Source organism: Tyto alba, unplaced genomic scaffold, assembly GCF_018691265.1.
Source record: "Tyto alba isolate M040663 unplaced genomic scaffold, T.alba_DEE_v4.0 Super-Scaffold_16, whole genome shotgun sequence".
Taxonomy (NCBI): domain Eukaryota; kingdom Metazoa; phylum Chordata; class Aves; order Strigiformes; family Tytonidae; genus Tyto; species Tyto alba.
The window spans coordinates 23160831-23176607 of record NW_024881278.1 but is presented as its reverse complement, the minus strand read 5'-3'; the positions used below and the strand labels follow the sequence as shown (position 1 = coordinate 23176607).

Sequence of the window (15777 nt, the reverse complement as noted above, 5' to 3'; positions counted from 1 at the left end):
GATCTTGGAAAGATTCCAACAAAATGATATTCAGTACAGAGGGCTTCAGAAGATTTTAAAGAAAAGAATGACAAAATGACAGCTCTAGTTCCAGGATGTCTCTTGCCTACAGAGCACCTGCTAACACAGGGAGATGAGAGTTTATTTCATTGTTCCTGTCAGAGGGGCCCCAGTGTGATCTCTGTGTTTAATAAGTACCTCACTAGGACAAAATTTTTGACTGACTGACTGGTGTCCAGAGAACAGTTGTTTACCGTGAGGGCAAGGGTGAGAGTGGAGAGGAACACCTTACCTCAAGAGCTTGGATTTTGACGGTGAAACACTAGAAGAGGCTGCAAATAAATATTTTGGAATCTGCTTTCTTGTCTGTTTTCAGGATTAGGAGTCAGGCATTTGTTTAATCGGAGAATGTTTCGACCCTGCCTCAGTGTTTGTATGGATTAGATAGTCTCTTGACATCTCTTCTGTTCTGTTTCTGTGCTTATTTGAAACCAGTGCAGCTGTTTTTCCACTTGAATAATTTCACAAAAAATAACTCAGAAGAAATTGTGTCAAGTAAATGCTATGTGGCACTGCTTGTGTTTCCAAAACAAGCAAACAAACAAACAAAAATATAACCCAGGAGCAAATGACAGCTGGAATGCGGGAAACCAAGATCTAAGATGTAAAAATGTGGATATGAAGGTTTTTCTTTTCCCAAAGTGACGTGAAGGTCTCAGCTTGATCTGTTAGTCATAAGATTGTCACTTTGCAAGTATGAAGTGCTAATACTCTCACACATTAAGAGTGTTTCCATATAAAATGCTTATGTATGTATTTTCAGAAATGGTCTGATAACACCTCTAAAGCTTGTTAAATTCTGCATATTGCCAGTTTCAATAAATAATGGGGAATGTAGTTTTTCAATTTGCATAAACCCCCTGTTATGTCTATCAATGTAACCTACCTGTGTAGGCAAACAGAATTTCAAATTTGGAGTCTGTAGGGCAAGTTAAATAAAGAGGGAGAGTTAGCACCCTGTATCTCCTATTCTGGTTTCCAAATTGCACGTGTGCAAAACTCCTTAACCCAAGCAAGATCTTTCCATTAGGCTTCAGTACTGCACTTCGTATCACCATGTTTTTTCATTTAGAAATAAACTTACCCAGGTGTTTCCAGTTCACTTGCATGTGAATGGAAAAGGTAAAAGCTTTAGTGGGATGATGTGGGCAATATCACTTGTGTCATAAGTGTGTGTCATACACGCTCAGCCACATGCAGAGAGGATGGGTACTACAGGGGCTGGGCTTGGAGAGTCCCTCACCACTAGGCAACTGGTAGCAGCTTTCATATATTATCTAATATTTTCTTTTCATGCTTATGATCTAGATGACCGTACATTTTTTCTTAATGATTTTTTATCTATTGAGTACTATTTGGAAAATCTGAGTTTAAATAGCAAAGGAAGGTCTCCAATAATAGAAATTATTTTTTTTGTTACCTGTCTGACTAGAAAGCTGCAGGTCATCCTTTCTATTTTATATCTTGAATACTTTCCTTCGTGGTAGCTAGGACGTGTCTGCTAGGCCTTTATGGAGCCAGTCAGTGCACAGCCCCAGAGTGTAGGAGCTCCATCTTTTCTGTCCTTGGAAGGGAAAGGTGTGAGCATCTCCTTTCTCTGTGAAGCCCAGCTGCCCACTGGGTTTGAATGAGGGATCTCAGGAGCAGGAGTAAAGATACTTTCCTGTGCTGTGAACACTTCAGTGTGGTTACAGATGGTAATTCTACTGCCTTTGAAAAGCTTTTTGCTCGGTGTACGGGTTTTGAAGACCCTTCCCTGTCTCTTTGGTTGTACTTGTACGATGTGACCAGCCCAGCTCCAGGCAGCGGGCAGAGGTGCCAGCGTGCTGCGCGGATGTTGTGCTGGCACTGCTGAGCGGGCGGCACCGCGGGGAAGTTGAAAGTCGAGGGATGCTGAAGTTGAGGAGGGCCAGTAGGAGCAGTGGCCACCCGGCTGTCCTCGGCTCACTCCACGGAGGTTAACTTCTTCCAGCACTTCCTGTGTTCTGTTGTGCAAGTACTGTGAAAAGTGAATTTTAAAGAAGAGGCAATTTAAGGATTCTATCTGTTGTTATGCCAAACGAATACATGTTTTTCCCTGAGTAGTAGTTGTTCTTTTTGCAGGTGGCTGTTTTCATCTTACAGTTATTTGGAAGAAAAGCAGTGACTAGAAACTCTAGTTTCAATGTTTAAACTTTTTTTTTTTTATTTAGGTTTTTCACTTGCTGCAGTCATACTTAGAAACAAAACAGCTCATTGGGTCAGACTTTCAGCGGGGACTGGGTGACATCATTACCTGTATAGGAACCAAACTGTGGTTGGCTAAAAGGTAAGATAAAACACAAGATATCTATGCTTATATACATAGGTTACTAACACATGGAAGGCTTGGCTGATGGGGTTTTTTAAATGATTTTTTATTTTGGCAAGGTGGACAGATGTATTTTTCTAGAACCATTTAGAATATAGATGCCTTATTGGCTTGCTGACTTTTTAACCAAGATGTTTTTTGTTTTGTTTTGTTTTCAAAAAACAAGGATGGAAAAACATAAGTATACTTCACCTGTGTGCATTACTGTTTTTCAGTCTTCTCTTAGTTCATTCTCAGCTAAATTTTATTGTCTAGTCATTTGTGGGGAAAAAAAAAAGTGTGAATGAAAATGCCTACAGAAGCAGCCTTTTTGAGGATGAATGTTGCTTTGGGGTTAAGAAAAATATGCCACATATATGAGGTTTTTATGTTACTATTTTTGCTGACTTTGACCTTTACAAAAAGTAGTAGAAAAATGTCATAGCAATTGTTGAAACTATCAAAAGTATTTGGCTGCCCATAAACAATCCAAGGTAGTTTTGGAAACATTTTCCATAGGTTTCTGTAAAAGGATCTTCAGATGACCTACATACTGCAACCAAGGAAATACTTTACTTTTTTTTTTTTTTTAATCTTTTTCTTTCTTTTTTTCTCTTTTTCTCTTTTTTCTTTTTTCTACAGTTGTTTGGTTTTGGTTTTGTTTTTTAAATTTACTTGATCTCATCAATTAGTTTTGAAAATTCCCACTAAAAACTTCAAAGGAACCAGTTGTGTACAGAGAGCACAAGTCCTTGCGTAGATAAATAACTGGCTACAATATTCCAGAATACAGTTTGCACAGTGGAAGGAGGCCATCAACACAGCCTAGTTTGGACCTCTGATAAAACCTGTGTTCTTTTGCAGTTATCAAAAGCAAAATCATAAGTGATTTTGAGAAGGGGAGTGAACAGTGGGTTGAGGAAGTCTTCTGCCAGTGTTTAACTGAGTTGGGGTAATCAAGATACAGTGGATATTTGAGAATTACAGAAGTCTCTCTTGAGAGAGTGAGAGTGATAATATAGCAGGTAATACTTGATGTAAATAACTGTGAAGTGATGCACATGAATAAAGCAGTGTGGACTTTACCTTGGAGGAGTGGTCAACCAAGCAGATATTTTTGTTTGAAAAAAAACAGCGCAAGAGGGGAGAGGACAAATATCATAAAAATAATGCAGAACAAAACAGAAAACACGCTTATGTTTGTGTATTGATCTATGTTGCGTATTGGAATGTTGTGTAAAACCCCAAAAACATAGAGTAGAAATGAGGAAGAGTTAAAAGACTGGCAAGTATAGAATAGTTTGTAGATGGGGAATGACGAAACAGGATGAGATTTTTTTTAATCTGGAAAAGGGACAACTGAGGGTTGACTTGGAAAAATAATTTAATGTTATGAGTCACATGGAAAAGGGATGGGTAATTAACATCCCTTCCAATGCAAGGTGACAGATTTAAAAGAAACAAAATAATGAAGTTTTTCATGTAGTTTTAGTTTAGCTATGGAACTCCATGATACAAGATACTGTTGGTTTTAAAACTGTCTGGATTTTTAACAAATGATTGAACAGTCATGGAAGAAAAGCCCAGTGAAGTTACCAAGTATGTAGATATCACTGTTGGCTCAAGAAATTCTTCAGCAACCTTGAGGGTTAAGAGAGAGGTTTTGACAAGTGTCACTGTTCTTATGCTTCCCTTTCCTGTGCATCTGCTCTCTGCCTCAGCTGGAGACACCATAGTGGATTTGGTGGACCTTTTGACTTGACTCAGCATAAGGGTTTTTAAGTCTTTAAAGGAGAATGGTAATTAATTAAATTAAAGCTACTGATGCTGTTACAAAGAAAAAAAAAACAAACCAACACCGGAGACCAAATTCAGTAGAAAGATGATACTAGTGCTAAATAATTCAAACCTCTTTCTCCTGCAGCAAATATGTAAGGGCCAGGCTCTGTTTATTACAACAGTATTTTTTCAGAACAGGCCTTTTTAATACATCAGTCATATTAGTGCTGACTTCTTTTTTTTTGGTATTATCTCCAGAAAGGAAATGTTTTCAGGTTCTCCCTAAGAAATCCTGGTACATGGTATATGTATTTGCCTGAAGAGATGTGTTTTCTTCTTCACTTCCCTGTAAAAAGCCTCAGCTGTTTGTGCTAATATTAACCCTCTGTCAGTAGCATATTTTCATTTTGTCAGTTTGTTGTACCCTCCTTTTCATATTAATGCACTCTCAGTTCTCAATTATGCAGTTAATGCTTATACATAAAGTTTTACTATCTGGGGAGAAAGACATTTTAAAAAATTATATATTACGAGTATAGAGATTTGCAATGATAAGATAAGGCACTGGATTTTTTACAGGCTTCTGCAAATTTCTAATGTACTTTATCATTCTCTCTGAGCCTGAACAGCCGTACACACTTGGAGCTAAGGTGTGCTTTTTTTGGGTTTTATTTTTAAAATCTAAAATAAGCAAGTAAATTACGCATGAAATGTTTGGTAACGAAATTTACTTCCCAAATAAGTTTTAAACTTAAGACTACAGTAAATGAAAAAGCTGAAAAAATTTGCTTGTGACTAATCTTTCTGTTTGAGATAAATGTGTTCAGTGTGGTGTGATTTAAAATCAAAACAAACCCAACAAACAAACAAATATATTGAAATAGATGGTATTCTCTGGTCGTTCTAGTCTGCCATATTCATTGTGCAGCCTTACCATTTATATTTGGCTGTGTGGAGCTGAACAACTGTTCTGTGATGAACAGTGGGGTTTTGTTGTTGTTTTCTCTTTTTCTTGTTTTAAAGGAGTTTTGGGAGGTTGCTTGGCAACTGAGTTGTGGAACTAAGTAAGTCCGTCTGTGCAGTTTTCTGGGTGTTGGCAGAGCGTATCAAGAAGCCAGCACTTCATGTGTGCCCTGTTGTTAAACTTCTTGGCATGCATCTGCGGCTGGTCACTGTCACCAAGGGTGGTGGCTGGCTGGGCCCTTGGTCCGCATACACTCATTCTTACCTTCTTTCTGTTCGGGCAAAGAGAGTGAGTACCACAGGGAAAAAATGATGAATCTCCATCTGTTTCTTTTGCCTTTTTCAGAAGGAGATAACTTAGCATGTCACTGATCCTGTAGTGCAGTGATTGTTTGCAAAGAGGGTATCAGAGGCACTCACTATAAATCTTAAATGGATAAAAAAGTTAAAATAACAGAAAAATGCCATGTGAATTCGGGGAAGTGGGGAAATATTTCCAAACATCGGTCTTCATTCACTTTTCTGTGCTAGTTCTGTAAAGTTCTCCCTGGTGTTCTTTCAACTACATACTTCCTTTGTACTCTGAACAAGCTTCTTTGAGAAACTTGAATTACAAAACTTTGTATTGCATAACTAGTTCTTAAAAATGAGGCTTAATTGTCATGTATATATATATCTGGAGGAAAGATTATAATTCTTCAGCTGTTTGTTGAACTGAGGGGGGGGGGGTTGTTTGGTTGGGTTTTGGCTGGGTTTTTTACCTTTTCAGGGCCAGAATGTAATTTCATCAGAATGCACTGGTGTAGAATAGCTCAAGAAACTATTGCACATTTCCTGTAGTAAACTAATCTCTTCTCCCTCCTCCACTCCCTCACCAGATTTTGCTTTAGAGAATAAAATAATGGCTTGCATTCCTCAAACTGAATTTCATAAAACATTCACTTTTTCAACTGGTATTTTCTGTCTGTTGTGAAGGGAGGCTTGTCATGTTAATGGGATGTGGTTGCTTTTTCCCCTTTTTAGCATATATTAGACTTAACAGAAGAAAAAAAAAAGATCTTTCCTACACCTTCTTTGTTTTTTCTTGCATCTTCATAATACTAACTTCTTGGAGTATTCAGAAGTGGTATTTCCACTTTTGATGTTTTGGTGAATGAGACCTGCCTTCCTCCACTTCTGAAGGTGATGTTGAAACTTTTGACTTTACTTGCAGGTTTATACTTCATTTGGTGTTTTTTATTTTGTTTTAGAATACGCTTGTTTGTTAAAGTAGTTTAGTAATGTTATTTCTTCCCCTCACCCCCACAGCAGTGTTAGTTTATTGCTTTTTTACAAGTATGGGAGATGCAGAGTGTTTGAGAAGAACAAGAATTTAAAAAAAAAAAAAAAAAAAAAAACAAAAAACATAAAATCTGCTTTGTTGGAGAACTGAGGGATGGAATGAAGTGATGGAAATTAGTCTGATGAAAGCTTTAAAAAAATAATATATCAAGCTAAGCCTTTGAAAGAGTTCAAAGCTCTTTCGTATGAATTAAAAAAAACCAAAACAAAACAAAAACAGTTTTTAGCTCAGCTGCATACCAAGGAGTTACAAGACTAACTCTAGGTGCCTTCTGCTTCATAAATACATAAAGCTAAAAGAGCAGCCTTTGGAGCTGGTAATTTGTTGTACAGAAGTCCCGGAAATACCTGTCTTGTTTCGTTTGTAGCCTTTGGCATGACAAACTATTGATACTGGAAAATATGTGAAATCATGTCATTGCACAGCTTTGCTGTATGATGCTGTCTTCCAGTGCTTTTAGTTTGATTTTTTTTTTTTTTTTTTCCCGCCACCTTCCTTCTTACTGGAGACCACAGGAGGGGAAAAAGGCTTTGAGGTTCTGCCAGAAGTCAAATAACATACTCTGCTAACCCCTAGCCATGTGCCATTTTTTAGCTGAGAGCTTGTCTGCACTGGGAAAGTTTACTTCTAAGAAGGCTGCTTTCTTGAAACTAAGTTGTGTGGAACAGCCTTATATAAAAGCAACTGGCTTTGCATTTTGCAAAGAGTGACTAGTTTGCCAGCACTTGACCACCTGCAGCATGTGCACTTGGCTTTATAACCCACATAACCCATTCTCTGCAGGGCTGCTGCTTAGCTCTCTGCTTTGTGGACGGGACTGTTAAAAATAGAAATGGGTCCTGAGGTAGGGGCACAGTATTCAAGCTCACACAACAAATACATGCAAAAGTTATTCCGGGCTTAGGCTCAAAACTAGATTCACTGCCCAGTGAGATACTTGCTGCCCAGGTTTTTCCAGGGTGACTCTAGGATGATCCAGCTATAACTGGAATGAGGGAAATCTCACGGGTATTTTGTAACACTACAGGGAACATTTACTTGCCAAGTTGATGGCCGTGGCACTCCATCAAGCCTGTAGTGTCCCCCCCTCTGCTTTTGGCAGTGCTGTGTGAGTGACAAGAGGCAGACAAACCAGTCTTAGGTCCTTCCTAGAAGGAAGTTCATGTGAGGTGCATTTAGGCCATCCGTGTGGAAAGCAGGAATATGGCCTTGCTGTGGTTTCAGGACTCCGTGACTCAAAGAGTGCAACCTAAACGGACCCCAGTTCTGCTCATTGCCCCTTAGGAAAGTCAGTGGTCATTTTCAGTGAGCAGGCTATTAAAGACAAACAGTGGCACGTGAAGGCCTATCTAGATATAGATAGATATATCTAGATAAAAGTGCAAGATGCCTTTGACTCTCTGCAGCTTTGTAAGCAGTCTCTGTGTGATTTTGGGAAGGGGGACATGATCTGGGAGCTGGAAGGGCATTTTCATACTTTCAAAACACAAAGGCAACAACTAAGGAGAACAGAAGATCATTCTCCTTGGCAGAGTGACAGACTTCTCTTCAGATAGTTCCTTTGCCTCTTTCACTGCATCAAGACGAACCTTCTTGTCCTTCCAAGGCCTTGTCTATGTTTTGGCATCTGCCTGTTTTCTAACTTTTTCACTTTTCTATTTCTTTCTTTAAAACCTGCATGTTGAGAAATGCAATTAATTACCGATGTTCGCTAGTGGTCTGTATGCATTATGCAGCCATATTCCAAAATTTAAAATAGTTTTAACGACTGAGCTTGCCTCTATGGATGTCTATTTACTAGGTTTCAAATTGAAAACTTCCTGTCGGATGGGCTGGAGCAATAATTCATGTGTGTGCTCTTACACACACAAAACATCAAGGCATATTTTTGAAGTGCTGTTCCAGCTGAAAGCAAAGTGTACTGGTATGAACAGTTACTGCACATCAGGTGCACAGTGGAAATTTATTAATCTGCACTTTCTGATCCGTGAGCCTAATTTAGCCTGGCTGATCTTTGCTTTTGAGAAGAGTCATAACAGTTACGTCATTGTTCATAAATGTACTCTTGGAGGCATTCATTTAAATCTTATGTGCTTTTAGCAGGCTGATTCAGGTTTCTATGCTGCTCCAAGTCCACTCTTTCACCAGTTTTGATAACAGTATCGTTAACACAGCTACAGATTGTTTATTTAGGGATTTGGTGATTGCTTGCTTTGGAACACTTGCTTTGGGTATCAGCAAAGATGTTTAAACTTCAGACTGAAGTTTAACATGTACTTTGCATAAGATAAAACATTCTTTGACTCTGGTTCATAGGTATACTCTTACCTTAAATATGAACATTCAGGGAATATTAAGAATTGAATAAGGTTGTTTAAGGTGTGTTCCCTCCACCAGTGCAACATTCAGAGTAGGCACAAACCATGTACAGGTTTTGATCATAAATCCTCATCCATATCTGAAAACATTTTCCAGTAAATAAACAGCAGAGTTTTAGTAGCTTGCCTCTTCATACGCAAAACCCCTGATGTTAATTGTGTAAAATTCATTAAATGTGCACATGGGATTAGTTTGACCTCCAAGTTTTTTAGGATGCTGCTAAGGGATAACATGCAGTTCTCATTAAGAGAACAAAAAAGAGGAAAGGATTATTTTATCAATCCAGTACGCTAAAACCAACACCAACAAAACACAGCCTTTCAGTATCACTCACCAAGGACAGTCAGAGCACAAACTGATTTTTCTTAATAGTTGAAACTCAGGATGTTCTTGGTGGTATCACATTAAAAAATAATTTGTGTAGCTTCTTTTTTGAAGCAATAAATTCTCTGCCTTTACCAGGGAAACTAACAGCAACATAATAGTCTGGCTTTGGTGGGGGTAGAAAAACTTAAATCACCAAATGAGTAACTTTTGCTTTGGAGAAAATGCCTGCTATCATGCAGGATGAGCTAGTCTTATCGAACAGGCAAGTCAAGGGGACCGTGCACATGGTAATTATTCCAAGAAGATCTCAACAGCACCAAGTAGGCTAGCAGATGCACTGTTACTAGATGTTTGTATTTCTATGCAGGTGTTCCTGCACTTCCAGGAACTCAGCAATGATTACTTGTTAGTGTAGGCTTATTATTTTTTTTTTTTTAAACACTTTCCATTAAATGTAGGTCTGTTGACTGTGATGTTTACCAGTGTGCTGGTATTGTGTTACATGGTTAAAAATGCTATGGATGAAGTTTAATAATTAAATCCATTATTAATGTTTCCTCAAGAAGACAAGAGGAGGGCTGTGCATGTTGATTCAGTGCTACAGATGTGGGCTCTGAGAAAAAAGAGATTAAAATATGAAGGCTGCCTTCTAAACAAATACACCCCCCAAAACCTCAGTCATTAGAACACTACAGAATTTGAAAGCTAATAACCAAAACAACGGGAGATTTAATCTTTTAACCAGCTGCTCATTGTATGTGTAGGTGCTATTTCCATAAGCTTTGTCGCCTCCATGAGTGACAAATGATCATTTTCCAGATCTCTCTGCAAGTAAAATGTGGTCAGTATAAGACCAGCTTGGCCTGGTTCATCAGCAACCCTCCAAGGATAAAGCTCCCTACAGATAGCCCCCTAAGGATTATGTAGAGTTGACTATATCAAGACTCAAACATCACAGAAGGCGACTTCATGATGTGTTTAGAAGGTATTTTAGCTGATAAAATTGCATGTCACATCAAAAGAATCCGACCACCAGAAAAAAGAGCACTTTGCAGAGATTTGCCATTTTTCAGGAAGGAGTAAGGTGGAAGTTGATAGAGAGAAAGATATACTACAAACCTAAAATGTAGTTGCCAGTGTGCCAGCCTGAAGAGCTGAGATTATGGAAGAAAAAGGCAGAGTGGGAAACTCAGAATAGGAAGTTGCATAGAACCTGTCCCTGAGTACAAGCTGGCATTAGGACGTGTTGGACTGAATCCAAATTCTTCCCTTCATTTATGCTAGGGCTAAAGATGAAATTGTAGCCTCAATTGTATGTAAAATGGTGAGTCATCAGAAATATTTTTAAAGTTCAGAAATACAGGAATTTGTGCAAAGGCTTCTTCAATAACATCCTGCATATTAACTAGAAGTTTAGGAAACCGATTCAATTTTTGCCAGAAGCGAAAACTGTACATAATCTTGATGGCTAGAAAGTAGGAGAATTTTGGCTTTAAATTCAACACCAGCAAGCTGATTTATTTTCTGTCAGCTAAAATATAAAATTTAATAGGTGTTGCTGAGGGGTTTTTTTTTGACAATAGCATGTTATTTAAGAGAAAGAATAGGGTGATGTTTGGCTATTACGTGCTTTTTTTTTCTTTAAATACATAGCTCTTCCTAAAATACTATTGCTAAATTTAATCCTGTGAAAAGGTCTTCCTTCCATGAATTTTAGGCTTTTTCAGCCTTTCCAAAGGCTCCAGAAACATACAGCATTATAGTAGGAGTGACTTTTTCATCAAAGACCAGAGAAGGACTAGGCAGTTCATTTAATTAATTGATCACTTTTGAAAATGAGATGAAAACAGACATGAAAGTTATAAAGATGATTCTCTTCTTGTTTGCAAGGCAGGTATAAATTGGCCTTCAAAAGAGTTGCCCTTGTAATCTTGCCAGTGCTGGTTTCTTTACCCTGACGCTTAAGAGTATGTCATGAACTTTTTGGACAAAATACAGGGATTTGTAAGCAGCTTTGTAAGTCATATAATTTTGACTGGAGTTCTACATTAGCTTGATTCATGAGCCAGATCTTGTCATTAATTTGTAAAGAGACTAACCAAATTGAGTGTATACATTTGAAGTAGCTAACAGTCATTTAAACACCCTACTTTACTCTGAAAAATGTTAGCTGACTCCCTGTGTACTTACGTGTTGTTTTACTGTGACCAAAACTGTGATGTACGTTACATATAATTAGGAGGAAATTCTATTTTGTTAGTTATTTAATAAAAGTTACATGCCAGTTTGACAAATTAGTTTAGTTTATGTTCATAAAGCAGCACTGGATGAAATACCTGAAATCTTTCAGACTCTTCTAAGAGCTTGGAAACTGCGGAACAGAGCTTTTCTGAGACCTTTTACAAGAGTTTTGTTTTAGATATCCTTAAGATAGCTAACTAGACTAAGATACGTATAGCTAAAATTATTCACAAGAGAGATGTTACGGGTTTTTATTTAATAGACATTGATTGGCAGGTTGCATTTGAAATTTGTTAAGTGACCATTGAGGGTTTGAGCAAACATGCTTTTATTTTTATATCATTAAATGTCTAGTAAATATCATAGCTTGCTGTATATTTATAGTGCTTGTTCTGTTAATAGTTTTGCAACATCTGTCTCTTAATGAGGAAAAATATGAGCAAAATCAACTACCTCTTTGGAAAACATTGAATTTCTATTGACTAGAATAACCCAAACCTAATGTCGTAAACATCAACACAAACAGCGTTGATTTTATAATCAGTGACTTGTATCTGTCTTATCTATGTAAGAAATGCAATATACTAATGTTACTGTTATTGTTGTTACTGTTGTTAATCTCTAAGTGAGGTGATACCCTTTAGGAAAAAGAGGAATGATCCAGGAGAAAATAGTTGCCATCTTTTTAAGTCACTTGACTTAGTGTCATTGAAAATTGGGGGTTTGAGAAGAGAATGAAAATCTGTAGAAGTTGTGCATCGAAATTCTTCGGTACTTGCTCTGCAGAAATTTGTGCTGGCATCCTTGTTTATATATAGAAATTTGAATGGTTATAAATGGTGTTGTCTAACGAGTAGAAATGATGTTTAAGGGCCTCTGCAGACCTTAGTGGATAGAGGAGCAAGAGGCTTTATATTTGGTTTGTTTAAATCTTTTTCCCAGTATTCTGACAGAATTGAGGCCAAATGTGTGAGCTTTCCATGTTCTTTGCTCTATGTTGTTTCCCTTGGAAGAGGAGGTAATTTGCTCCGTAATTCATTAATGTTGATCTTCTTTAAAATAAACAGTAAAGGAAGAGAAACTGAATTTTAGAAGTTAAGCCATGTGGTCCTGATAAAGTCGAAACTGTCTGTGTGAGCAGGGTACACAGAAGGTCTGTGACCACATATAGCTGATTTCTTCAATAAATGCCAGTTTGGTTTGCATCAGATCTGCCATCCAAAGTAAGCAAACCAATGACTTACCTTAAAGTCAGTATGACTTAACTATAAAAGGTGAATCAAACTTTGAAAAAATAATATTTGCAGAGCTCCAAACTGTGAGACTCTAGGATTGATTTCGTGTTCTGTAGACTTAAGCTGCAGTCAGTGGTACTTAAAGGCAGTAAAGGCAGAACAGAAATCAAAGCGGTCCCAGTGCTACTGTAGGCAGCCAGAGCCAGCTGGAGCAACACGCGGTATTGCACGTGGAGCTTCTGAACCTGCCCAGTCCGATTTACATCTGCAGAGGGAGAATATCTCCTGAAGGGTTCGCTTCCGGATTCACCTACCAGGCAGTTCCTTGTTGAAAACAAATAGCTTTTTGTTACTCTGGTCATGTAATATTCTACAAGTGCTTAACCCGGGCCTCTTCAAAAGCATCTGAACAGGAGCCTGTGAATTTAAAAGGACTATTTAGTTCCATTAACCATTTTTACTTTAAAAAAAACCCTGAACTCCAATGGCTAACAAAAGGTTTCCTCCTGCCAGTGACTTCAACTCTCTTCTAATTTTATATTCACATACCAGAATTGAAAATGAAATTTCAAAGAAGTCTGACTGCCCTCTGCCCAATTACTTGTTCAGCATGAATAATAAGAAATTGGCTAGGTTTGGAAGACTTTATGTTCAGGATCTAATCCAGAAATCTGCTACAATGTGTCAAAATAGTATGGAATGTGGCACTTCTGTTTTCAGACTTGTCTATTGTTCAGCCACACCTACCTAAAATAATAATATTAAAAAGATGCTTTTTTTCCCATACTGAAGATACTGTTAGGCTGGAGCTTTGGGTAGTTAAAGTATATGTAGACCCTTTAAAACTTTCAGTCCCTTTAACTTTTTTGGCTTCTTTCAGTCACATTGTATCTTCTATGGAGAGTTTCATGGGCATCTAGTAGGAACACAGCAGCTTATCCTGTCATTGTTTTGTTCTCCTTGATTAAACAGGAAGCTTGTTTCTTCTGGGCCTTGTTCTCTCTAAGCAGTAATCCTTTCTTTCCCTGCATGTGCTTCTAAAGGTTTCAGGTATCTGCTTCCCCTCTGCCTGGCAGGTCAAGTCAGTGGCAATGCTTGCCTTTTACATGTTACTCAGGGCAGACAGCCTTTGACCTCTCTCCAGTGAGATGTGTTGAAATATTCTGCAGTATTGACTGTTGGTGAAATTTAACTCAGTGGTCATCTGTGAGCTGATTTTTATTTCTACCCGGCCAGCCAGCCTCCAAGTTACAGCACCATGAAGGAGTGCTAGAATCTTTAGGGTAAATTTCCAAGTGTGGTGAGATTCCTGAAGCAGGCTGGCTATAAACTCTGTATCTAAAGAGAAACAAAAAGCAACAAGATCAGCTTCTGAAAATTATGTTTTAATTCATCTGGGCATGGTATGTAGGGTGGCCATTGTGTCTTTGGTACTAGCTGTTTGACTTCACAGATCTGCTGTTGTTACACCAACCTACTTGCTAATGTAGACAGAGCATTAGTTTAATGAGGTATGGGTCTCTGTTCTGACATCACTAGCCTGCTATTAGTATATATGGGTAGTAGTGTGAATTTTCTTTTGATAGCCATTTTATATTTCTGTGTGGACATACCCTAGATACGAGAGTCCTAACCATCTCTAGCTCTATCCTGTTCATACATACAGTTTATCATCTGGAGTGAGCATATGATGTATGTGTTCCCATTAATATTCAGGCTGGAAGGGAAATGAACTAATTTTTGGGTTTTGGACAAAAAAAGGAACACTGTTCCAGATGCTTGGAGTTTCCACCCTTGCTACTGCTGTGACTTTATTGCTTGGAGACAGATTTACTCAAAGTTTGTTTATGAGAACACCACTTTATTTGGGTATCTATGTTAAAAAAGAAACATCTTGTACTCTTCCCACTCATTGTTGAAGTTCTGCACGAACGGGTCATCTTAAGTACTGCTCAGTGCATCATTTGAAATGTTCGGCATGTGATCTTTGGCTGTCAGGTCTGTTATGCAAATGTTTGATTGTCTGCAAGACTGAGCTTTCTGCTACAGTCTGAACAACACTGAAATTTCTCAGTTTTGGAAAACCATTTCCTGTTGTGTCCGTCTGGCACATATGGCTGAGAGTTCACTAGCATTACCAGAGCAATGAAACCAGCCAAGAACAAACGCTTGGCATGTTTTGTGATAGAAAAGCCTCATTTTAAAATCATAACATGCATATGCGCATACTCAGAATGAAGTGGTAAATGCTTGAAAGTTGGACCAGAATAAAAAACCATGTCAGTATTGCTGTTGTCGCTTCTTCAGTAAACGTTGCATCAGCCATGTTTTTCCCAAGGCACAATGTGTACATTGGAAATTTTCTTTCCAGTTAAATGACTGAATAATAAGTTTTTCCAGGGAGCTGAAGTGCAGTAGGCTCATTATGTTCCTCATCTTAATTGAAATCTGTCATGGCTGCCTTCATCCATTTTATGAGTACTTGTGAAAGAACTCTCACTTTCTTTTTCTTCTAAGCCTCTGACTGATGTGTCACTGTTTTCTCGTGGGTTGAGCTCCTAACCCTGTGAGTATTTCTTGGTGTTTTCACATGTATTTGTGAAGAACAACCTGAGCAACAACTGGATGCCCAAGATACAGAAGAGAGGTTTGCTTAGTCAGAATGGATAGAAATTTAGTCTTCCTGAATACAGGAACAGCTTCTCAAAAATAGGCCATATTAAAATTGCTTTGGCTTCTTATAGTATCAGTTCTTATTGATGTGCATCTTCTCTGCAGGCAGGGTTTTAGCTGTCGTGATTTAAGGCAAGTAGCAAGCATGGAGGTGTTTTGGGAGGCTTGTGGCTACTTCGCTAGTAAGAAAGCATCTAAAATAGTCTCTGTTTATGCAAAAGGAGAAAAAAACTTTTCAAAAGAGAGATTCTGGTAGTATTTAGTCTGCTGTGTGTCATATGGATGCCTAATATTGTAGACCATAAAAGAAAGCATAAGTAATTTAGGCTTATTACAGAGTTTATTACTGAAGGTGAGAGCAGTGTTTCTGGTAAAAGTTGTCTTTTTTTAACTGGATCATAGGCTAACTCTCCATAGGCAAATAGACCTGCCAAACTTCTAGTCAAGAA

The 15777-nt window shown here is 38.1% G+C and overlaps 1 protein-coding gene across 2 annotated transcripts in view; it reads left to right on the top strand.

Moving 5' to 3' along the window:
• THADA (THADA armadillo repeat containing) overlaps positions 1 to 15777 on the top strand; it is a 164757-nt gene that overhangs the window by 99702 nt on the left and 49278 nt on the right. For both annotated transcript variants that reach the window (XM_042789349.1, XM_042789350.1), the window contains exon 30: positions 2253 to 2368. In XM_042789349.1, coding sequence (XP_042645283.1) covers positions 2253 to 2368 — 116 coding nt within the window. The remainder of the gene's footprint in view (positions 1 to 2252; positions 2369 to 15777) is intronic.